The sequence below is a fragment of the Amia ocellicauda genome, chromosome 11 (assembly GCF_036373705.1).
Source record: "Amia ocellicauda isolate fAmiCal2 chromosome 11, fAmiCal2.hap1, whole genome shotgun sequence".
Classification (NCBI taxonomy): Eukaryota; Metazoa; Chordata; class Actinopteri; order Amiiformes; family Amiidae; genus Amia; species Amia ocellicauda.
In genome coordinates this window covers 24,561,460-24,587,562 of record NC_089860.1, presented here as the reverse complement: position 1 = coordinate 24,587,562, position 26,103 = coordinate 24,561,460, and the positions used below count along the sequence as shown (strand labels likewise).

At 45.1% G+C, this 26,103-nt stretch overlaps 1 protein-coding gene across 1 annotated transcript in view; it reads right to left on the bottom strand.

Annotated features, from left to right (window-relative positions):
* ablim3 (actin binding LIM protein family, member 3) overlaps positions 1-26,103 on the bottom strand; it is a 91,323-nt gene that overhangs the window by 18,761 nt on the left and 46,459 nt on the right. Inside the window, exons 4-13 of the mRNA XM_066717074.1 lie at positions 17,172-17,287; positions 13,171-13,297; positions 12,708-12,801; positions 7,945-8,032; positions 5,645-5,703; positions 4,839-4,910; positions 3,720-3,875; positions 2,673-2,702; positions 1,947-2,076; positions 404-502 (exon numbers count right to left, since the gene is read on the bottom strand). Coding sequence (XP_066573171.1) covers positions 404-502; positions 1,947-2,076; positions 2,673-2,702; positions 3,720-3,875; positions 4,839-4,910; positions 5,645-5,703; positions 7,945-8,032; positions 12,708-12,801; positions 13,171-13,297; positions 17,172-17,287 — 971 coding nt within the window. The remainder of the gene's footprint in view (positions 1-403; positions 503-1,946; positions 2,077-2,672; positions 2,703-3,719; positions 3,876-4,838; positions 4,911-5,644; positions 5,704-7,944; positions 8,033-12,707; positions 12,802-13,170; positions 13,298-17,171; positions 17,288-26,103) is intronic.

Sequence of the window (26,103 nt, the reverse complement as noted above, 5' to 3'; positions counted from 1 at the left end):
AACCAGTTTACTGCAGAACACTACCTTTAGTAAGGTAACACATAGATGAATAAATAGATAAATTAGACATGGTTAAGGAGCGGATGAGCAAGCGCATGAGAAAAACGTGTGAAGAGGAAGGGGAGAGAAAGAGGAAGGGGCAGGGGGGGACAGAGAGAGGCAGAGTGGGAGAAGAGAACGGGAGGAGTTGAGAGAGAAAGGGAGGAGGGCGGGAGAAGCAGGCAGAAATAGAAAGAGGGAAGAAGGAGCCGAGAGAGACAGGGATGAGAGAGGCAGGCAGGCAGGAGTGTCTGCAGCTGCTTCCCATGTTGCGTGCGGCAAGGAGAGATGCACAGAGGGTGGTGGTGTGTGTGTGTGTGGGGGGGTGAGTATGGGAGCCATGGAGAGAAAACAGCAGGCCTACCTGGAACATGGAAATGCTTGGGAGCCTGGTACGCAGTGGGCGTGGCGGCTCTGACATCGAGCTGACTGTAATAAGGAGAACTTCTGCCACTTTCCGTGCCTGCAGGAAGTCCCAGCGAATGACAGTGACAGAACAACAGACAGTGAGTGACGGGCGGTCAGCCACCGGCACACAAACTGCACTGGACGGCAGCCACTCCCGGACTCCCGGGCACTCGGCCAGTGCACGAGTTAAGAGTACAGTACAGCACAGTGCAGTCCCCATTGAGAACAATACATACAATGAAAAAGATTAATCAGCAAATAACAACATTGCCATTTTCTGGTACAATGTGAGCTGTCAGTATATCAATATATATTTGTAAATCAAAACATCAGCTTTTTAAATTATTCTTATTTTTTACATCCTTTGTGTATTTTGCTTTATGGCTGCCATCCATTTATCTGTCCCACTAACTCTCTGTGAGTCTAAGCTGAGCCAAAGCTTAGGGGGGACTGGTGTAATTTCTACAAGGTAGACAGCTTAGTGGTGGAAAGGGGAAGACCGGATAAACACGAAGTCAGGGCAGCGCCTGCCTGCCGCAGATTACACCAGAGATTGCAAGACAGGCAGACGCTATCGAGGAAGTGGGTGTGGATTTAATTTCAATTGCACTCAAGTAGCGGACTGGTCTCTCACTGCTCTGAGATCAAGCAATCGGTTACCCTGACTACAACAGCGCTCTGTGTGAAGGGCTATAACTGATGCTCTCCAGAGAGGCAGAGTGCTAAGCGAGAGAATGACCAGGAGCTGCAAAATCCCCTACAATAAGCCAAGATGTGCACCACAGAGCCCTGCCACATTACAATGAGCACAGTGGCACAGTCCAGTCCCCTTCCCCCCCCACCACCTCTGCCTTATTGTCTGCAAATGTTAATCTCGGGCCCTTCTTGAGGCATTAAAGCCCAGGATGCCCGAGTTGGGCATCATGAAACACAATATAAATACAAATGAAAAGATGAAATAAACAATACAAGGTGAAAATGCTGCGTGGCAAGGCAGCGCTGCCCAACTGAATCTGCCAGGGCTGTGTGGGTGATGTCACTGGATGGGTGATGTGCGTACGGTGTGCGTAGGTTACTGCAGGGGATTCGCTAGAGGCTGCGTATGGATGACGTCAGGACGGGAGGAAACTGATGGGAGCTGAGCAGGGGCCTGGCAGAAACCCTGTGGAATTTAGAGCTGAAATGGAGCATCCTAATCCCCCCACCCTCCACTCCCTGAAAAAATAAATGAATCCTGGGAATAGGAGGAACACAGGGAAGAGGGGAGAGGCCAAGCAAGCAAATGTGGATCCCTCTCTGTGTTTCCCCACTTAGCACTCAGTCCGCCCCTCGATTTCTGCGACGCCTCTTTGTGTACATTTGCGTCTCCTATGGGAACTGCTCTCGAGGCAGTGACTGCTGTGTTCCTGAGTCACACTGCCTCAGAGCTGGTGTGTCGCTGCTTTTCTGCACACCCGCGTGGCGGCGACACTGGGGGGAAGGGCTTGCCCTGCACTCACCAGAGCGATAGTAGTGCTGCGGGGAGCGAGGCACAGTCGGAGACATGCCCTGACGACTGTAGCTGGGAGAGTCGATGTATCCCGGACTGGAGGCCCGCCTGTGGCGCAGGTCGATGCTGTCGTAGATGTCCTGCCAGGAGAGACCAGACAAACAGAGAGAGAGGTGTCTGTCGTATTGCGTTACGGTCTCGGGTCACAGTCTGATTGTGATTTCTAGGTTGAGTCTGAAACCTCAAGGACAAAAGATTTGCAGAAAAATAAATTCACACCAGTTGTAATGACCAATTAATATTAGTTGTATTATTATTATTATTGTATACGAATAGATACAGTACAGAACTCTGACACATTAAAATGATCACCCCCAAATGCAGTGCACTTACAAATCTATTTGTTTCTGCACAAACTGATGTGTTGGGGTCTGTTCTGTGCACTTTCTAAAATATTTACTAACAACATATAAAAATATATATAAAAAACCCAAACCCCAAAAATACAGCTATAAAATATTTATATTTTATAGGGTGCTGTATCAGAGTCAACACACAGGAAGTGCGTGTGAGAGAGACAGGGAGGAGCGGCAGGCTGCCGGTCAGCAGCAGGAGGACGAAGAGGAATTGGCTGGGACTCTTGACTTTGGACCAACTGTGGACCATCCGAGGACCAACCCCACCATTACTGCCACATGTCCACCATCCTCCCAGCAGGGACAGGGCCGGGAATTACCTGAGAGTACGGAGAGAGAGTCCCCAGGGACTGAAAGAAACAGAACAACAACAGAGGAGAGTGGGAATGAGGGGGGCGAGCACATCCACAGAGAGAGAGAGAGAGAGAGAGAGAAGGAGTGTGTGTGTGAGAGAGAGAGTGGGAGAGACAGAGAGACACAGAGAGAGACAGAGAGACACAGAGAAAGAAAAAGAGAGAGAGAGAGAGAGTCGTGATCAATGTGTTTAAAGCAATCGCAACCCTCAACACTCCACTATCACTCAGCGCTGTCATAAAACACCCATCTGCCAGCTGACTGCAGAGCGGCACAGATGTCTCCTGAAACACCAGCATTTATGCATTTACAGGTTTGTCGTTCTTATGGGAAAAAAAGCACCTAGACTGATATGATGTGTTTATAAAGATACAACCACTTCTTTTTACAAAAAAATATAATTGACCGTACTTGTGACAGTTCTATATCTTGAAATTTTCAATTTGTGGTTTGTCCCCGTCTTTATTCTGCTCACATCGTGGTTAAATCACACGTCTGTCAAGTAAGAGTGATGCACAGCTAGGTGACAGACAGCGCGTGTGTTGAGTGATATTTGTAGTGATACAGTAATCAGCCAGGTTGATTTTTAATGGTTAGCTACAGAAACACACAGGGACGACACACACATCCACAGAACACAACCACATGCAGGCCGTTTACTGGCTTCACAGCGTTTTACGCATCACTCTAATTGATGCTAAGCGAGGTACGTTAAATTTAATGTTTTGCCATAAAAGGAAATAAAACTAAACATAAAATTACACTTCAGGGCTGGCAATAACTAAGAAGATTATATATATATATATATATGGATTTTTTTTTTATTATTATTATTTTTATATTTGATTGAAGGCTTAAAAAAAATTGACCACAGGTAAAACTGTCTTGGTTGCTGATCCAGTTTATGGCACCTACACAACACTCAAACAGTGAAGCCACAAACAGCTCCGCACAGGGACAGGACAACAGCGCAGCACAGACGCAGCACAGACGAGTTGCGAGTGTCTCAGTACCTCCCCATAGCTGAACCTCTCAAGCCTGTCATCAGAGGAGTATCTGTGACAGGGCTCGTAGGACATGAGATCAGGCCGCTGAACATCATATATAGCTTTAACCTTAGGGAGGGCAGCGAAATCTTTGTAATTTAGGATCTCATTGTCCACTTTGGCCTGGAAAGAGGATACAAAGAAGAGGGGGGTGAAAGGAGTTACAGGAGAGATGGTCAGAGTCCCCAATCAGGGATGATACGTGTCCTTCATGAAGGTAAAAGATAACATAGGGAAGAAGGGCCAGGGGATCGGAGAGAGGGGAGAAGAACAGTTCGTCTCCAGCAACAGCTGGCAAGTCAAGGGAAGAAGTGACCACGGCAGCCTCAGCTCAGACAAGCCCAGCAGCCTCCGAGAGACAGAAGCGCAAACATGGCGACCGTAGGCTTTTTCAAAAGTGTTCTCCCCTGCCCGGATGGCTCTGGGCCATCCTAGCCATATTGATTGTGATCTACACACCTCTTTGAAGAGCACAGAGGTAAACAGTGGAATGGAAAGATTAGGAGGTTTGTATCTCAAATAGCAGAATTGAGACGGCCGTTCTCTTTAGCTGCGCAGACACTGCAAAAAGACAGTGAGGTGCAGCAGGAACTCCGTTCTGGGGATCGAACTCCAGAGCATCACAGACAGGGGAGGATGGTCACCGAGACAAAAAGCCAACATAAATCAGTTTGACTGCTTCAGTTCATTCATTCGTGTTAGTGTTTCTGCCGACGAACAGAGAACAGTAAGCAATAATGTAGAAGATTAACACAAAAGAGAAACAAAACCCCAACAAAACAAAACAAAAAACTTAGCACTTTTTTCCCCTTCAGAAACAGCATCTGGAAAATGTTTTTTCGTTTTATATATATGTATTTGTTTGTATTTTATAACAGTCTTTTAAATCTCTTTCAACATGCTTGGATTTGTAAAAGCATAGAGAGAGAGAGAGAGAGAGAGAGACATTACAGTGGAGCTGTAGGACACAGTGCTTCAGAGGCAGACGGACAGAGCGCTCTGCTTGGTGAGGACAGCCAGACGCTCACAGAGACAAGGCGCTCCTGTGCACTCTGCAGTCAGCACCGGTTCACAGCCACTACTCACACAGATCACTCGACTGGGGGACCCAATGCTTGATCCGGGGGGGGAAATGGACGTCTCGGAGGTGCGCCTGTGCTGCAGGACCGAGAGAGAACAGTGTCAGCCAAAATGTTCAGCTGGTTCCCAGTCCGAGCACCGGCTCCTTGTTGGTGGAAAAGCGCTACCAGAGACCTCCAGAGCCCATAACTTTGAAAGCTGTCTGAAATGTTTGCATTTTCAACATCTGTTCTGTGTGTTTATGTTTCAAGAACAAACTTTGTAACGGAGACACTTTCTTACTGAGGTCTCGGGGTGCACAATTATGTCTTCTTGTCTTTGATCAGCATTCCAGAATGAGAGATTTTGACAGTAATCACGGCATGGCACTGGCGACAGTTTCAAACTGTCTGTCAGGCTGTTTGAATACTTGTGCACACCTGGTGCTATCACATCCAGAGGCATATGTGCAATCTGGGTTTTCAGACTCTCCCTTCAGCCAAAGCTAAATGTATCATTACTTATCCCTGGCCAAGCAGCACACAAACCCATTCGGAAAGCTTGCTTGGGATAATAAAGCTAAGATAATTGTACAGAAGGACGTACGGAAAGGCATAGGGATAACAAACAACAGTTGATTAGACAGGCAAGGTGCCTGTATTTCTGCCGTGCTAAATTCAAGGAAGACTCACTTCACAGCCTAAGGGGAAACTGGCTAGAAGACTGTCTTATGATATTATGGTGCCAAGTAATATTGGGAATCCCCATAGCACGCCTGGGCCACCGCAGTGACCGGGGGGACCAAGGCCATGCATGCACTGCCTCTCACTCACCTTCAGCTTCCTCTCCGCCCGGGCAGCTTGCTTACACAGGGGGTGCCACACCTCCGAGCCTGCAGGATGAAGACAAAGGAAGAAAAAGTGACAATGAGGTACATGGCGGTCATGGGGGTGGGAGGGGAGATTAAACCTCGGCCAGCTGACATTAGGGAAAGGGTGCTACAGGAGCGTGTTCTCTAGCCCCTGATCTGGTCTGGGGTTTTCCTCTGCCTTTAATCGAATCAAGCAAGACAAGACAAGACCAGATAAATACATGGTGGAAGACAGATAAAAATGCATGTCTGTTATTTGTTTTCCATATAAGTACTCTGGATTAGGCTCTGCCGTGTCTTTGTGCATCATCGTCATCATTAAGGGGCTCTAATTCGTTTTTTATGAATTGAAACACTAGATACCGGAGGAGGACTGACCCCCTCCCCCACCTCTTTTCGTCAAATATGTTTTGATAACCCTCCTTCTTTTGTATTCTGATTTTAATTGCCCCCAGCATATGCCATCCGTTACAGCGCTCATTAACTTCCTGTCACCTAGAGCAGCAGCGGGACCGTGTGCTCTGTGATTAGCGGCCTCACTGTAAAACACACACGTCAGGGGAGCTGCTCGGGGGGGTGCCTTTACCCTGCCAGCACTGCGCAGCTTCACGGGGAAGAGAGAGCAAACAGTGTGTCCCAGAAGGAGGAGCAAGAGGAGGAGGAGGAGGAGAAAAAGAAGAAGAAGAAGAACAGCAGCAGCAGTATTTCAATTCCCAGTGGTCCTTGTCGAGGAACACTTTTTGCAGCCTTGTGGATCCATGCGGGCCAGGGTTCACTGTTGCATAAAGCGCAGGTGCAGACCACAGGACAACGCTCTCAACAGGAACCCCAAGGACACTGACTGACACCCTGACTGACACACTAAAGGACACATTGACTGATTGGCTGTCTGATACACTTACTTGGATACACTAATTGACACTGACTGGCTGAACGGCTGACTAAATATACACATGAAAGAATGCCTGTATAGTTTAATTCACCCAAGCCATGGATTGCTGAACCCATGTGTAATGCCATCAATTGACTCCGCTTTGTTTCGTTCTGTGTCCTGCTCACTTATTCAAAGGTTTTCAAAGCGTTGTGTTTCAACAGCATTTCTCAAAGACATGTTCAAAGCCTGCCTCTCTTTCTGTGTGAGAGTCTGATAAATGAGTGATCGGTGTTTCCACACAATTGCCCAATTCAGATGGCCAACAGACACACACTCTGAAAAGGAATCGAAGCCTTCAATAATTCATGAGCTTAAACGTTTCAATATACCCCATTTTCCCGCTCACTTACCAACCGTGCAAAACAATTGATTGTGGAACCCAGGAAGAGAGATCAATAGCTCTTAAAAAAAAAGTGTTTAAGATCCCCAATCACAATTCTCAGACTGGAGTCCAAAAAATGCCTTTGTTTCGGCAGCCAGCTGAGTGAAGTGCCGCTCCTGTGGCTCTCTCTTTTCTCCCTGTGAATCCTATCTGAACTTGAAAGCACAATGACAGTCCTCTTAGCTGTGCTGTCAAATGCGGTGAGTGAAATCACAACGAGCGCACCAGGACCGCGGCCAAGCGGTGGAGAACCCATGCCACACAAGCATAGGGAAGTGCTGCGTCATGTCAATGAAGAAGGGCAATAGTAAAAGGGTGTCCACACTGTGCAGATCCACAGCACAGCGAAGGGAAGGTCATCGTAAGCCAGGCAGAAAGAACGATCCAAGAGTCACGTCCTGATGATTTTTTCCAAAAAGATGCCAAAAACTTGGTGTCAACCACACAGCTGAGGAGAAATTCTCGTATTCTTTCCCCACCGACTGCAACTGCACAGAATCATCAAGCTCTTCTCTTAAATTGCTCTTTTTCTGAAGCTTTTCTTTTATTTTTCCTGTCCACATTCCTGGTTTTCCGAAATACTACACGGTATGGCTGAGCACTACTGGTCGAGGCACTGAGCACACAGACGTGTATTCAGTTTGCCCTCAGCTTGTTTAAGCCTTGCCCTCTGAAACGCGCCTTAACGACTTAACGGGGGCGCTGACAATTAATGGTGCACAGACACAGGTGGTAATTATATAGTTTGAAACACTTCCATTAAAGACACTTAATTATTAATGGGCTCAAGCCACTTAAGCGGTTCACTTAAATTAGAGGGCCTCTGAAACACAGCCTTAGGTGCATGGGATGTGCTAATGCACAAGGATCTTATTCAGAGATGCCATAGGTTTCAGTGCAGGTCTTATAAAGAGCATGCTGGAGTTTGATTAACTGGCAGCCACACCTGTCAGGTACATCTCCTCTCCCTCTGTGAACATCAGGTGACACCGGGCACAGCGCGCACAGGTCGGGTGGTAGTGTTTCCCTCCGGCCTGAGGAACAGAGAGAGGAAGAGGGAGAGAGAGGGTGAGAATAGGAGGGGAAGAGAGAGGGTGAGGGAGAGGAAGAGAGGATGGGGGTGAGAAAGAAAACCATATGTGAGAAAGGGAGGAGGTGGAGATAAACACAAGGGAATAGAGGGAGAGAGAGAGAGAGAGAGAGAGAGAGAGAGAGAGCTGGAGGAGAGTATTCCAAGGGTCCTAGGGCATTTAATACATTTGACCGAATCGACCTAGTGTCTATTAAAAACGTCCCCCTGAGATTTTGTGATAGAGAAACATTTCTCAAAGCAGCGGCCACAGTGAGACAGCATCCTCCTGGGAGGGCATCCTCTACACTGACAGACATCCTCGAAGCTTCACTGTCTTTTCCTTCCCACCTCAAAATTCCCTTTTATAGGACATGGAAACAATACAGTAAATGAATGACCAGAATAGTTTTTTTTAATCTTTCCTGTGAAACCACTGGTTAACAATACAAAAGTCTTAATTTCATCCAAAAAACAACTAAAAACGTGCAACGTGCCAGATGCTAGAATAATACACACAGGAAGAAGGAGAAGCTAAAGGGTTGGAAGCATTTCAATTACAAGCCTCGCTTCATTGCGGTATTAAAAGCAGACTTCATTTTTTTAATGGCTTCCCATGTCCTTAATGGCTTTCTTCTGCCCCCGCTGTGGCCTGGGAGCGCAGAGCTGAGTCAAACTGCCCTCCTGTTTTCAAATGCATTCATAACGAACAGGTTAATGCATACATATATTGTGATGCAGTGCCGGGCGGCGCAGTGAGAGACCACCCCATGAAGCTCTGGCACATACCGGACCCAGGTGGGGGCGATTTACAATTACTGCCCCCCCTCCCACTCAATAAAACAGTCATTTGTACAGCAGCCTGGCGCCGTGCCACCACACGGTGCCACTCTGTAACCTGCGCTGTCCCCTGAGGGAACTGAGTGACTGTTGACTGCTCTGGGAAGCCAGTCTAGGTGAGGATGTATATCCTGCACACACAGTGGGTCACTTGAAAGGCTGTTGCAGCAATAAAAAAGAGATTAGAGTAAAGACCTGCAGGTTTTATTTAAAAGTCAGAACCTAGATTGCTTTCAGCTTTTTCCAGACTCCACAATGATCTTTTATTCCCTTGCCTGTTAAATCATCTGCACTGGATCTACAGAGAACATTTCCAAGCACCTCATAATACAGCAGGCTGGGGCGGTACATTAAAATGCACATATTTTTCACTGCCTAATCACACGCAGTCTGAGAGTATTTTATTTACTGAGCTCAGCACATTTTAGGCAGCTAATCAGGTATGCAGGAAATACTTTACAACTGAAATGGACCGTTCGCTATTGTACTTCGACATGCAAATACACTTACTGGGAAATGTTTCAGTACCTAGGGTCTGTAAACAGTCTGTTCAATGATACTCATCCATCTACATGAAAAAAACTTCATTCCCTTGAGCTATGATTTGTCTCATGCAGTTTAGAGCGTTCAAGGAATTAGCCGTCATCACCACGCTAACTCGCAACTTTTTCCTACCATCTTCCATCTACAAATGGAAGGAAATAATGGATGCATATCCTACTTGCTGTTTCCTAATTTCTTGCTTCCAAAAATGTCTTTAATGTATTTCCAGTAAGTGCTGTATGCTCTTATCGTTTATTGTTTTAGCATTGAGTCTCCAAAAGGGGAATAAGCAGGAGTGCCAGGCAGCAAGATGGGCGGCCTGCAGCAGCGGCAGCTCAGTGTGACAGAGGCGAGGTCGCTCCTGGAGTCCAGGACTGGGCCCAGTCTACCCCATCTCAACCTCTCGATCTCTGTACTCTGTGCTCTGCATTTTCTAATAGCAGACAACACTCGCGCATGTGTTGAGGGCTGTGAACAGGGCTGTTCAGGGCTGTTCAGGACTGCGCATGTGTTCAGGCCGCTGCTCTGCTTGTAAAGTTGCGGCCTGACATGTCCCTGACAGCGTGATGTTTATAGATGATCATGACTGAGATGTGTCAGGAATTGCTTGTCATCTGTTACCCTCATAAACGGCTGCACGGGATATTCATTTCCAGGCACAGAGTCGGTAATGAAGGTCATTTGCTTCTGTGACGATGGCTTCAATGCTGCACAGAAACTGCTGCTGTACTCTCCCATTAGGTGGAGCGTCAATCTCTACCAGCACTCTCAGTATAGTGGCCTGATTTGCATTTTAATTTGTTACCCCCCCTTTTGTAAAGCATTTTGTAAAGCTTTCATTTTTATTCTATTAAAAACATATATATATTTGGGGTGGACAAACAGAAAAAAATATGGCAGTTCTGTCTCTATAGGAACCAGCTCAGGCCCTTTGCAGGAGCAGACTTCACATGTTTCTGGTTTACTCTCTGCCTCACATGCAATGATGCCAGCTGTGCCACAGCCCACAGGTTCCAATGTGCTGAAATTGCAGGGTGCAGCGCCATGCGATGTCAATACTGCTTGCTCAGGCAGGTGTGCTGAAGTGCTAACTGCGCCTAAACTGTCTTTAAAGGCTCAAATGACAGAAATACGGCATAAGCATATTGATCTGCCGTGATTTCATGATGTGACATAAGGAATTATTTTGCAGTTCTCTGAAAGAGAGGGGGAAAAACTGAGACTAAAACACTTAATAGGCAGGCCCGCCTAGCTCAGAGGCCTCCCAGTGCATTACAGGGAGAGGTGGGCTGATGCGGCGGAAGGCTCTCCACTCGCTGCACACAAAAGCACAAGTTGTATTTTTTCTCCCCCCTAGGAGGGATCTCAGACAATCCTCGGGCTTTGAGGTGCTTTCTGCTCTCCCCGCTGTTTAAGCTCAGCGGTATGTGAACCGCTCTGCGATGTCTGAGGGAACAGTGCTTCAAAAGCTGTTTCATCCCTGTGAATGGTTTCTGATAATCCCTCCTGTTTCAACACCCTTCCATCTCCTGGGGCTCTCCTGTTGGTATTTCTGCACAGGTGCTTGTCCCGTCAGCGCTGCATTTCTGCTCTGCGCAGCCTCTCAGCCCAGGGCAGGATCACGAGGGATGCCTTGAGGATCAGTGGCTCCCAGCCCAGTGTCTGCTGGTCTTTCTTACTCTTAAGTGAATGCTTAACAGATTTGATGATGGTCTTATTTCAATCTTGTCAGTTGTTTTCAGCTCTCAAACAGGTGGAAGACAACCAGAAGACAGACCTCGAGGTCCAGGGCTGGGAGTGCTGGTCAAGTAGGTGAGAAAGGATATTCCAGAAACAGAAAGTGCGGTATGTACAAATTGGTCACCGCTGACGGCTGCACCAAATCTTTCCAGAATGATCTATTACCTCAAAAACTCTGTGATGAATCCGCTGCGACACCAGCACAGGGGGCAACTGAGCATTCCAAACCAAGCTGCAAAACCCCCCAAAAAACAGCAACCTAGGGCTCTGCGATGCGGTGCATCAACTGTGATTAACAGGGGCACCATCTGTAGCTGTGCTGGTGGACAGGCCAGCTGCCAGTGACAGAGAGAGGTGGCGGTGCCCTCCGAGGTCATTGCCACTAACCATACAGCTGGAAAAATGCGTGTAACTGGGAGGCCATGTGTCCGGGACTCATGAACTTTAACCCGACCATACAAGCATGAAGCCCACACCACTGCAAGTGTGGTGGCATGCAGCGAACATCTTTTTCCCAAAATAAAGTAAAACACATTCTGTGCAAATGTGCACAAAGACTGATTGTCAAAGGCACTTGTTCACATTTTAAAAGAGGAGCTGCAAATCTTTAAGCTGCAGAGTGAAGGCCAGTAGATTCAGACGGTTGTTGCTTTCTGTCAAGGTGTCCCCACTCTGCGTGATTAAATGGTGAATCTGCTCTTTTAATTCCCACACAACATGGCCCCTCCAAACTGCACGGGCTCGTACCGACAGTTCCTCTGCATGCCAGGGCTCAGAGCTGCGTCCCTGTTCTCGCATTAGTAAACAGCACTGGTGTGATTTTAAAGTACACATTAAAAAGCCATTATCAGTGGAGAGACAGGCATGGTATGTATTTATGGACGGAGCAAAACAATCCCAGGAGCAGATAAGGAGGAGAAATCAAACAGTTTGATCTAAATTGAAAAACATCTCTTGACATTTGACTGGGGGAAGGAAGGAACATAAGTGCACCAGTAGTGTAACAGTAATAGTGCATTACTGTACAACCCCCAGCTACACAGACTGAAGGGAGTGATTTTTGATGCTGTATGAATTGTAACTGAGAACCCAGGGTGGTCTCCATGACAACCACACGATGTGGGGAGCCTGGAATGAATTTTGGAGCAATTTATTTAAATAAATAATCAAAATAAATAATAATAAAGAAATCTCATTGAAGCTCCTGTTGAATCAGAGATAACACTGACCTTGGCACAGTGCAGTGCAGCACAGAGATCATCGCCCAGACAGACACACACAGACTCACACAGATATGTATCAGCCGCTGTCTGACCCCTGGGAGATGCCTGTCACTTGTGTCTCACACGTGTGATGGCTCTTCCTCTGGATCTCTGCTCTATCACAGGCCTTTGGGTGGCTTTTAATTGGGTGTTTGCGGGAGTGCCTGAGACGGCGGTTTGAATCAATTAATGTGATATACCGATTGATCTTTTGATGGATTGGTCAATTGATTAATCGATCAATTGATTGCTTACCTCCAACACTCGTCCACTGATATACCGGTTGCAGGTCTCACACTTGATCCCGAACTGCGAGTGATAATCTGTCTCACAGTACGGCACACCGTCCCTGGCAGAGACACAACACAGGGAGGGTTAATGCAATGATCACTGCAGAACTCTGGGATCCGCTCGGAAGCCTTCAGATTCCAATCGATGAGTGTCCCGTGAAGTCAGAGTGAAAATTTAAATGACGTGTGTTTATTACAGTTACTGTCTCACATAATCACAGCTTACCTACTCATACATAACACTTACAATCCCCCTTTTCTTCCCTTTCCCATAAATTATCTTAATTGTGAAAAACTGCTAAATGTCATGAAGTGAATTAGAACCTGCTGGCCAAACTTGTAAGTGAATTGTGTTACAGAAATCAGGCCCAGAGTGGAAGCTGGGTCCTGGTCCTGCAGGAGTCACTCAGCAGAGGCAGGGTACGTACTTGCTGATGTACTCCCCTGTCAACACGATCCCACAGGTCTGGCACTTAAAACAGCTGACATGCCACTGCTTCTCCAGGGCTAGTAGGGACTGTCCTTGTTTGATCTCCTCTTTACACCCGGCGCAATCTACAATGAAGGGAGACAGAGACACAAAGAGAGAGAGAGAGAAAGAGAGCGAGACAGACAGAGAGAACTGGTGAGAAAGCCGTGTGGATCAATGCAACACAGCATCATGAATACATGATTAAACCCTGAGCGCGTGCGAGCAGGCGGACGACTTCCAGCCACAATGATTCATGACTGCAGCACATTTTCTTGAAGAGAGGTTACGCACCCATTTGTTTTAATTTTCGCTGAAGTTTGGCTCAATAGCGCGTGGCTGTCCCCCAGAGAAGGGGCGCTGTGGCCTTTCAGAGCAGGACTGACGGCCTGCACGCTGCTGCAAACACAACAAAACGTTCTTCAAGCGCTTCAAACTTCATGTCATTTGTGCTTTTTATTCCATAAATATAAGTGTACGTGTACGAACAAAAAAGGTTTTAATGCTCCCAGTGAAACTCATGGGCAGCAGACAAATCCGTGTATTCTTTGTTTTAGGTTGTTGTTTTTTAGGCATCACAGTGCACCACAGGAGTTCAACAGAGGACTCTTTAAAATGCCAGTGTAAGACCAACCCCGGGAATTGCAGTTCAGGAGGACAGTTTCTCTGGGCTGGGAAACATAACCCACCCGCCCACAAGACACAAACCTATGAGATTCTCCTTGGATTCTCCTTAAAAATATACACTATCATTCAAAAGTTTGGGGTCACTTATAAATGTCCTTGTTTTCCATGAAAACATACATGAAATTAGTTTGAATATGAAATATAGCGAAATGAATAGGAACTATAGTCATTGACAAGGTTAGAGATTTTTTCAGATTTTTGATTGAAATAATAATTGTGTCCTTCACACTTTGCTTCTGTCAAAGAATCCTCCATTTGCAGCAATTACAGCCTTGCAGACCTTTGGCATTCTAGCTGTCAATTTGTTGAGGTAATCTGAAGAGATTTCACCTCATGTTTCCTGAAGCACCTCCCACAAGTTGGACTGGCTTGATGGGCACTTCTTACGTACCATACGGTCAAGCTCCTCCCACAACAGCTCAATAGGGTTGAGATCCGGTGACTGTGCTAGCCACTCCACTATAGACAGAATACCAGCTGATGCTTCTTCCCTAAATAGTTCTTGCATAGTTTGTAGCTGTGCTTTGGGTCATTGTCCTGTTGTAGGAGGAAATTGACTCCAATCAAGCACCGTCCACAGGGTATGGCATGGCATTGCAAAATGGAGTGATAGCCGTCCTTCTTCAAGATCCCTTTTACCCTGTACAAATCTCCCACTTTACCACCACCAAAGCACCCCCAGACCATCATATTGCCTCCACCATGCTTGACAGATGGCATCAAGCACTCCTCCAGCATCTTTTCATTTGGTCTGCGTCTCACAAATGTTCTTCTTTGTGATCCGAACACCTCAAACTTAGATTCGTCTGTCCATAACACTTTTTTCCAGTCTTCCTCTGTCCAGTGTCTGTGTTCTTTTGACCATCTTAATCTTTTCATTGTATTGGCCAGTCTGAGATATGGATTTTTCTTTGCAACTCTGCCTAGAAGGGCAGCATCCCGGAGTCGCTTCTTCACTGTTGACGTTGAGACTGGTGTTTTGCAGGTACTATTTAATGAAGCTGCCAGTTGAGGACTTGTGAGGCGTCTGTTTCTCAAACTAGACACTCTAATGTATTTGTCCTCTTGCTCAGGGGCCTCCCGCTCCTCTTTCTATTCTGGATAGAGCCAGTCTGCGCTGTCCTGTGAAGGGAGTAGTACACAGTGTTGTACCAGATCTTCAGTTTCTTGGCTATTTCTCGCATGGAATAGCCTTCAATTCTCAGAGCAAGAATAGACTGATGAGTTTCAGAAGAAAGTGCTTTATTTCTGGCCATTTTGAGCCTGTAATCAAACCCACGCTTGCTGATGCTCCAGATACTCAAATAGTATCTAATAGTATAAAGAAGGCCAGTTTTATTGCTTCTTTAATCAGCACAAAAGTTTGCAGCTGTGCTAACATAATTGCAAAAGGGTTTTCTAATGATCAATTAGCCTTTTAAAATGATAAACTTGGATCAGCAAACACAACGTGTCATTGGATCACAGGACTGATGTTTGCTGATAATGGGCCTCTGTACGCCTATGTAAATATTCCATTACAAATCAGCCATTTCCAGCTACAATAGTCATTTACAACATTAACAATGTCTACACTGTATTTCTGATCAATTTGATGTTATTTTAGGGAAAACAAATTAGATTTTCTTTCGAAAACAAGGACATTTCTAAGTGACCCCAAACTTTTGAACGGTAGTGTATATTTTTAACTGCTCCAAGGAGAATCTCAGAGGTGCGTTTCTTGTAAAAGCACAGATAAACAAATAAATAATAGATATTCTAGGGAGCACACCTGGGACACCACAATGAGCTTATGGGCTTTCCAGTTGAGATGCTATATCAGAATCACAGCATAGTGTTTTGATGCAAGAGACCCCATGCAGGGCCTGCATATGGCTGCGGATAAGAGCTGCCACTAAGCCGACAGTCACACACAGATCTCATTGCCACACACCAGCAGAGCTCGGCCAGCAGTGTGGCATGGCCTGAAGCAGGTCTATCTGCAGTCCCGCGCAAGCTGTGCACGGCACGAGTATACAGGTACACGGTACTCCTCGGGTCCTTGGCTCTAACTGCAGGATGGGGGAGATTAGTTCTTGATCTCCTGGGTTTTAAGAAGCAGGCAAGGAAGGAACGGGAAGAGATGTAGAAGGGTTTAGGTAGTGAATTCCCCTGCCCACCCGTATTAATGATCCTATGCCGTGACAAATCCTGGGATTAAGGCAGTGAAAGTATTCAACCATGGCTTTAAAAAGAAACGTGGCAGAGTGCTGTGAAAGCAAGGAAACATTGTGGTGCAGTATAGAAAACAAAATGGGTATAGAGGGTACTGTGCAGGAGGAGAGGAAGAGCTTGGAGATTCACAGGACTGAATCTGGCTCACTTGGATAGATAGTAGTCACTAATTTATTTGGTGCTGATCCCAGGGCAGACTGCTTCAGCAATCCTAGCTGGGTGACGTGTTCCAGACTCCCACAACCCTCTGTATAAAGAAGTGGCTCCTGTTTCCTGCTCCAAAATGCACTTCCTTCTTAGCTTCTGCTCATCCTCCCTGGTCCGCGGATCCCTGTTGGTTGTAATGGAACAGGTTTGTGATCCTCTGCTTTGGAAGCAGACAGCAGGGGGCGCCATTTCCCCCCCCAGAGAAAAGCTGCTGATCGCAAACAGGACACGTGCGCCCGCTTGGTGAGAGCTGTCCTGCATTGATCAATGTGCCCATTTCAGAAACGTCTGGGGCACATATCAGTGCGGATTGCATTGCAGACTGCATGTCAGAGGGATGCCTTTTGTCAGGGAGATTTACGAGACACATTAGGACACAAGAGCAGTTAATTGTGTGTCTGGCATATTTGTAGGATTCACCCTCCTACTCTCTCGCTCACAAACATCGCTCCCACACTCTGGCACGGTTAGCTGGATCACCACAGTAAATTATTTACCACTTTCACTGAATCCAATTGACTGGTTACCTCAAGTAAATGGCGGACACCTTCTAAAACCGAACTCTTTCACCTCAGATCCAAGGCAATTATGAAGTGATAATTGATTATGTTGGCCTATGATTAGCTGACAGCTCAAAAGTATTAGTCTTTGTTGCCTGGGTCAATACTGATGGTCAATACTGTTAAGGCGTTTTCAGTGCCTGTATTGCTGACGCAGCGGCTGGTAGAAGGATGGTCATCCAAGCTGTGAATACAGTTTTGCATGTCTCCGTCAGTCCTCATTGCTATTGCGGCGGCGGTAGCCAAAGCAACAAAAAGCAAGAAAGTGACAGTGACAGGGAGAGATACTCACGACTGGGCCCATGGATCTTTATGGGCTCATTGGTGTTGACCAGGGTGTGGGAACACTGCTGACAGACGCAGTCCTTCCCGCTGAACGTCACTCTGTCACCGATGGGGAACGGCTTCCTGGAAGATAGCAGTGACATCAAGGGAAGAATCTGTCAGCTGTTATCAGCAGACACCTACCCACTGCACACAATCACATCAGCCTATCGGTCTTTAATTCCGCTTTGCTCGGTATTCAAGCACACCTAATATGCTCACCTGTTGCATCTTTGATTGTATTCTGTAAAACTCTTTCCATTCATATTGCAATCTTTAGTTTCTTAATGTCCTAGGGTAAATCTGTGTGTGGACACTTCTCGTATATTTATATTGGACTAACACACACAGACGTTGCAGTTGTCCAGAGGAGCTGCCATGAACATCTCTAGCTCCTGTTAAAGGGGTGCCTGCCTGCATAGAGCCAACATACAACAGCACTTTTATTTTTACAGCACAGAATGAATCAAAGTGCTGACTGAAGGGACTCTTGTTTGGAGATTTTACTTGGCAAGACCTGACACACATACAAGAGTTGCTCTCAATTAAACTTCTTGCCCCCCAGTTGACCAGAAGACAGCTGTTGGTGTTTGGAAGCACGGTCTAATGGTCGTGGCTCTTGGGGAAAATTTTAATGAGGCGGCGCATTTCAAACACTGCTGCCCGATGATCAGCAACGATCAGCATCATATCAGACAATCAGGAGCATGCGACTGAGTGCAGCTCATTCATTACCAAGCCGTCTTCAAAACAGCATTCATACTGGGCCCAATGAAAACAAAAACAGTCCTACAGATAAGCCAACCCCCGCAGCATCAAAGTCTCTTGTTTTCCTCCCATAAGTGGTGTGGCTCATCCGCAATAACAGTGTCCCCTAATGACTGGCTGCCCTGATCACACATCAGCAGCTTCTGAATGAGAGTATAGATCAGACAAGCACTAAAGAACCACTCTGGCATCGTCACTTCTCCAACACTGGAGGGACGAACAAATTTAAATGTGCAAAATCTCAGATTGAGTGATTAATAAATATAGTGGGAGTGCTTTAAAATCAACGGCTGCAACAACACATACACACATACACACACACACACACACACACACACACACACACACAATGCAATGCATCAAAAATAATGCCATCAAGGTTTACCGTAACGCTGTCATCATGACAAGAAGCCCTTCAACTTATAATAACAGCAAATCAGAGTGACAGAGAGCAGGGTGGCGTAATGAAAGGTTAGCGCGCTGGGGAGTCTGAGGAGTCTTCAGTCACAGTGTGAGACTAGCAGGCCTTCAAGCCTAGACCTTGGATTCAGTCCTTGCATGCTTTAATGTGCATTTATACACACACGCACAAACACACACACACACACACACATATATAATTGTACATATAATTGTGTCTCTAAACCAATATCAATCAGCCAGAGATGATCCATCAGCCCTTATTCAGTTTTAGAGAAGCTGGGTCGCAGGTTCTACAGTTGTTCCCAATCACTGAAAAGTGTGCAAACGTAATTAACAGGGCTTATTTGACCCAACACATAAGCAAAAAACATTATTGCTAATGCAAAATTTGACTACAGCGATGCAAGCAGCATGAGTGGAAAACAGAAAAGATATGGATTCCTTGTGAAGTGAAGTCACGGTTAATCAAACGCTGTGAAATTTCTATGGTTATCCCCTCTCAACAACAGACTGCCTTGCTCAGGGACTGGACTGCAGACATGTGTGAGATGATCATTTGATAAAACTGTCCGCCGATGACATAAAACACTGGTTTTTATTTGGGGCACTGCCAAACTATGCTCTCAGCAGTGACACTAGCTGTAGAATTATGAAAGTCAACATGTTTCCCCACTGTAAATACTTATCTGTGCATCTGTAAGCTAAACTGCCGTATGGCATAACATGGGAGAAGGAAATTAACCCAAACTTCTAATGGCCTGCAATCCCACTCAGCCAGAAACACTGGACAATTTTTAATTTTGTAATGGCAAAGTGCAGGGCTGTGTCTTTGTGCTTGTAATTATGTAATAAGCAGCTCAATGATTAGTTCCACAGGGTTTCTGGGAACTAAAGCCCAGTGGAGATGTTTCAATAAAATGTAAATTTGGATGGTTAATTGTGTTTTTCCATTATAAAAACGAACAAACAAACAAACAAAAAAAACCTGACTGCTCTAAACCTATCAAACCAATTAGGAACGGGCGCTGTGATTATAATAAGTTGCTCCGTAGAAAAAAAGGAAGATCTTTCATTGGCTTTTATTTCTTCCTGTTTGCATATAATGATACCTAAATCTCCTTAATGCCTTTGCTCATAAAGACTGTCTCATCTTAACTAAAAACAACAAGAACAATACTGAAATTATCCCCACAGGGCGTGAAACCAATTAAATACCCATAATTGAAATGCTTCAAACGTTAATGTGATTTTCCACATGTCGAAATATGAATATAAAAAAATAACACAAAAGTGCTGATGATAAGTGTGGAAATTCAGTCAGTCAGCTCTGCTTATGATGGTGATGGGACGAGGCTGACTGGAGTACTGGTCCTTCTCTCCTCTCGCCTCCTCTTGTCTTGCCTCCACTTGTTTCTCTCAGGCCGCAACACGCTTCAGCGACTTTCTCTCACGTGTCCAAAGCGTCTGTGGCACACCTGTGCCGGACTGACGGCACCCCAATGTGCCCCGGCACCCTGGTCTAAAAACACTGGTTTAGGCTACCTATTATAGTACTTTTGCCTCCCACGGCTAGTGGCGAATACAATACTATCTCTACCGTGGTGCTCCATAAACATTCATTCGGAGGGAATTTCAATGTGGGTTGTGTTGATGTCAGTTGCTACAGCTTAGCCCCCTGGAGATTTGGCTTTTTCTGTGTTTACAGTTTATAGGATTTTGTACTGTTGTTGGTTGGTTAGTTTATTTGTTTATTGCTATGGCTTAACATTAAAATCACTGTAGCTGTTGTAGTAAAAGCCCAAGAGCTTCCGAAGGAGGAAATGAAAGGGAATAACCACCATGTTTTCAAAAGGAATTAGTCCCGTCAATCCCGAGCTTGCACATGGCATGGCACAGCCAAGAGCCCGGGCTTCGCCTCTCCACATCAAAGACTGCCTGTCATGCCTTTTGTCTTTTTCATTTAATTAATTAATTAAGTCATTTATTTGCTGTCAGTTGGCAGAGGGATATTTTGCTGAAAAGAAACACCAAAGGTGACATATCTCAGACTCTGTGAATGCCCAGGGCTGCAGGCAGTTGGAATGACTCCTGAGACAGACAGACGGGATGGATGCATTTTGATGAGAAAATAAGAAAAAAACACAACAGAAATAACGACAACACAATGAAATGTAACATATTTTTGTATCAATTTGGGACATATGCTCGGAATAATCCCTTTAATTTCTCCTGTGTTTTTCTGGCATTACACAATTCCCACTGGGAGGCTTAAGGCACTGTCAAGCTTTCCAATGTGCTGCTTCTCCGGGTTCAGACTCCACCCTGTTGGTTTGCTTTTGAAATATTGCAAGGCAAGGTATTTCCTTTCTTTTTTTTCCTCAGAAGCTGAGCTTTTATCTATTTGACTAACTGACCAACAAACTACCAAGCCAGCGGAATGTGTTCCTTAGGTGATGAGAAATTAAAATTAAACTAAACCAAAAGCATAATGCACAAAGCCCGAAACTGTCTTATGTAACCACTTCTTGTCTCTCCTGAAGGTGAACGTTGACTGAGCAATCCCCTCTTCCTCCTCTCCAACCAATCAGGGTTCATCACATATACAGGCTCTTGTGTTGTTATAGCCAAGCAAAGAGAGATGAGATTAACTGATCTGGAAAACAACAACGTGTTGGGGATGAGGTGCCACAATCACAGAGCTGCTCGAGTGCCACATGCTTCCCGTCTGAATGTCTTCGGGTTACAGTCACATCCACATTCATTTGACTGGACTCGATTTCCCCCGAAAATGTGTTCAAGGGCGGCACAGTACGGTGAAAGTAAAAAATACAGCATGGTACCGTTGTCTCATTCCACATCGCTCACTCTTACTTGAGCACAGCCTATAGCAATGTCAGGACACTTTTTTATTTTGCTTTAGTCTGCCAATTGGAATTACTGATTAGATGTTACAAATCGATGCTGTCAGGAATATCCCATTGGGTACTTTGTTACCTTGAATTGGCAATGAAGCAATCCCAGAACTCATTGCAAATGGATAACCAGAGGATCAGAAAGTTGAAATGAATCAAATGCTAATTGCTTTAAGCTTTCTAAAATTTGCCAGGAGTGAAAGGAAACCGAGCAATATTTTGATTTTGAAAATGATTCAGCGCTGAAGCACTCACGTAATATACTGGCAATCAGCCTAGATGCCCTAAACTGAGTGCCTAGGTACATCGGAGGCTTGTCAATGCAAAATCATTTCTTGAAAATACGCTTTTTCATTCACCCCTCGCTACAGCAGCTGTGCAGCATTCTCTGTCAGACCTTTACAGTTCCGTAATTCACCATTAACCGCACAGAGGAATTCCCCATTCGGCTCTGGCACTGCCTGGCCTATAAGGGACATAAGAAGAACATGAGAAAAGAACATAAGAAAGTTTACAAACGAGAGGAGGCCATTCGACCCATCGTGCTCGTTTGGTGTCCATTAATAACTAAGTGATCCAAGGATCCTATCCAGTCTATTTTTAAATGTTCCCAAATTTTCAGCTTCAACCACATCGCTGGGGAGTTTGTCTACATTGTGACGACTCTCTGTGTGAAGAAGTGTCTCCTGTTTTCCATTTTGAATGCCTTGAAGCCCAATTTCCATTAGTGTCCCCGGGTGCGTGTGTCCCTGCTGATCTGGAAAAGCTCCTCTGGTTTGATGTGGTCGATGCCTTTCATGATTTTGAAGACTTGAATCAAGTCCCCACATAGTCTCCTCTGTTCCAGGGTGAAAAGGTTCAGTTCCTCAGTCTCTCAGTAGGACATTCCCTTCAGACCTGGAATAAGTCTGGTTGCTCTCCTCTGAACTGCCTCTAGAGCAGCGATATCCTTCTTGAAGTGTGGAGCCCAGAACTGTACACAGTATCCAGATGAGCTCTAACTAGTGCATTGTACAGTCTGAACATCACTGCCCTTGTTCTCAATTCTACACTTTTGACAATATACCCTAACACTCTGTTTGCCTTTTTATTGCTTCCCCACATTGTTTGGATGGAGAAAGTGAGGAGTCCACATAGACTCCTAGGTCTTTCTCATGCGTTACTTCATCTAGTTCTATTCCTCCTATAGTGTAATTATAGTGGACATTTTTGTTACCTGCATGTAATACCTTGCACTTGTCCACATTGAATTTCATCTGCCAGGTGTCGGCCCACAACTGAATATTATCTGAGTCCCTTTGAATAGCCTGTGCTGCCATGATTGTATCTGCTGAGCTGATTTTAGTATCATCTGTAAATTTGACAAGTTGCTAACTATCCCAGAGTCCAGATCATTAATATAGATTAGAAAAAGCAAAGGCCCTAGTACTGATCCCTGTGGAACTCCACTAACAACCTCACTGCAGTTAGAAGCGACTCCTCTAATCGACACCCTCTGTTTGCTAGACATCAACCAGTTCATAATCCATCTACTTACATTACCCTGAATGCCTACAGCTTCCAATTTGAGGATCAGTCTTTGGTGTGGAACCTTATCAAAAGCTTTTTGAAAATCTAAGTATATCATATCATATGCTTTCACATGATCCACAGCTGCAGTTGCATGTTCAAAACATTATAATAAACAGACTGATTGGTCTGTAATTTCCTGGCTCAGTTTTGTCCCCTTTCTTGTGGATTGGTATAACATTTGCCATCTTCCAGTCAGTTGGCACATCCCCTGTTCTAAGTGTCATTTGGAATATTTTAGTAAGCGGCCTATAAATAATTTCCCTCATTTCTTTAAGTATTGTTGGAAATATACCATCTGGCCCAGGTGATTTGTTTGATTTTAATTCTGCTAGTCCCTGTAGTACCTCCTCCTCATTTATCCTGATCTCTCTTAGGGTTTGACTGGACTGGTTGTTAACCTGTGGCATGTTATCTGTATTTCTTTTGTAAAAACCTCTGTGAAATACTCATTTAGAACATTTGCCACATCTTGTTAATTTTCCAAGATACTTCAATTTTTGCCCTTGATCTGCAAACCATATTGTGAGGAACATCTCCCATTGTCAAAGCTCCCTGCCTGCCTGGTCCCTAGTTTAAAAGTTTCTCAATTTCTCTGCCCATACGTTCTCCCAATGCATTAGCCCCCCTTCTGTTTAGATGTAGACCGTCCGGTTTGTACAGGTCCCATCTATTCCAGAAGAAAGACCAATGCTCCATAAATCTAAAACCCTCTTCCCTACACCAAGATTTCAACCACGTGTTAAACTTAAACTCTAATCTCAGCCTGTCTCCCTGGCCTGGCACATGGTATTGGAAGTATTTCAGAGAAAACTACCATGGAGGTTCTGCTCTTTAGTTTCTTTCCTAACTCTTTAAATTCGTCTTGCAGAACCTCTGCAAGAAGAGGACAAAGACAAAGACAAAGAATGATATGCATCCAATAATATTAATACATTTCATTGTCCATTTTGTTTCTAATGAGCCACTGTATCTATGCTGTTTTTGGCAGTTTGAACATGTGGCATTACTACTTTGTGTCACTGGTGAGGAAGCCTTTCTTCCTGCACATGTAGTGTCCCTTTGACATTAATTTGAGATAATTCAAACTATTTATATGAAGAAGAAGAAATAAAGAGAAAAGAAAAAAGAAAACGAGAAAGAAAGAAAGAAAGAAAAAGAAAGCACTGAGACGCCACAGTTGACTCATCAGAAAGACAGGGCCGAGAGCAGAGGGACTTGAAAGCCACTTTGAACTGTGGATAGAGATGGGAGGAACGAGTGCAGAGCACAACGCTGCTTCAGACAGCTGGCACAGGACCAGGCACGGTGGCACAGGAGCCAAGGGAGAGTGCAGCACTCAAACCAAGGCGCATCACTGGTACTGCATGGATGCTCTGCACGGAGAGAGGCATGCCATTTCTGGGATAAAAGCCTTTTCACAACAACAACAACAAAAGGGCATGAGCAGAACACTATGATGTAATATCATGCGTGCATTAACTTGGACTGAGGAAGCAGTTTACTGAAGCACCATACGGGGAAAAATTGCCTCGTTCTGGTGAGAATAAACACTGGCTTTGAGAGCGATGCGGCTAGAATATTTTCGCTATTCAGCACCTCACTTTCGAATGAAGAGCAATTGAGCCATACAGTATGATTGTACTGAGTGACACACTAGCGATTTTAACATACCGCAGAATTTTCTGTTGTAATTATGTTTTTATTATTTCTTTGTATGGGGTTTGAACTCCCTTCCCTTCTGCCGACTCTGTGTGACAAGGCGTGCTTTTTAAATGTCCTTTTCTGAGAAATGTCTGCTGGTGTGTCGTGTCTTCATCCTCCACTGGCCCTCTCTCATCCTGCCTCACTTTAGACAGCATCCGAATATAGAAACAGCTGTTCCCCTGACAGTCCAAAAATACCCTCACAGCTGGTGCCGGGGCTGTAAAAACCTTTTATAGTCACATCTTAGCTACAAAGACTGTATTTGCTTTAGGAGGGAAATACAATTCTCCATGCCCCCTGTGAACTGTTCAGGGTGGCTCTTGCACCCGGCATGCCAGCCTGCTGATTCCTCAATGCCTGTGTTGCAGGGTCTCTGAGCAGAATACAGGCAAGCGGACACGGATGGCCTATTTTTTTTTTAATAAAGATATTAATCTGTATTTCCTACCAGACGACAGTTTACATGACCTTATTTTTTTAAATGTGTCCATTTTGAGACACTTGTTAATCTCCCTGCAAGAGAATGTCTGCAAAACAGTCCAGAGAAAGCTGCACATCGAGGATAATAGTAACGTCCCATTGTTGTTTTCCTGGACTGTCTGGTGTGGAAGACACTCGATACAGATCTCCATGAGGACAGCAGGGACACGTGAGCTCTTTCTGGAATTCCGCCACACAAGTGTTTGTAGCTGAGGACTTATTTACACATATGTATCATGTATATTTCTTTATTTAGTATTGCTTTTCTGAGCAGACCCCCTTAACCAGCCTCTACAGTATAGTGTGCTGTGTTGTGCCCATGCCTATTTTGCTTTCCTTCCCAGTGCGGTGCTGTGCTCTCACAATGTCACAGCTCCCGCTGTAAGAAGGCATCCTCTAAAGTGAATATGGAAATAACAAACTGCTGTCAATGCTTGTTTTAGTCTTCCAGAGAAAGTCACACGTTATAGATCAAGACCACGTCAACGTCTTTTCACTGCTGTGCAAGATGTTTTTTAATGCATATGATTTGTCGAATAAATATTTGAAGACACACCGGATCTTATTTAGTAACCCCAGAAATGCTGATACTAAGAGTACAGATGTGCAAGGATACAGCGGGCAAAACAATGTTGGTAGCAGCAGCAGTCTGCAGTAAAGAGACACAGACTCCTTGAAAGCTCCTGGATAAGCAGGTAGCGTGCTGCCCCTGCACATGGCTGTTCACTTCAGCGCGTTCATTGTGAGGGTGCATTGCAGGCGGTTGTGTATGGTTATAGTAACATCTTATCAAATTAATCTCCAAAACCGAAAAAAATGTGGGAAGTGGAGAAACAGCCCTCAGAGCTCCTCCGCCTCCCCTGCACCTTTTCATAACAGGAAAGTCTGTAACCCTTCGTTAAGTGTTTCAAACAGCAGACGTGTCCCAGATGTATGATATGTAAGGCTTCCAGGTTTGAAATGTCTAAATTAATTTGAGAAAAAAAAACACCCACAACAAAAAAATAAACAACAAAAGGCAGGGAGTTGTAAAATAAATAA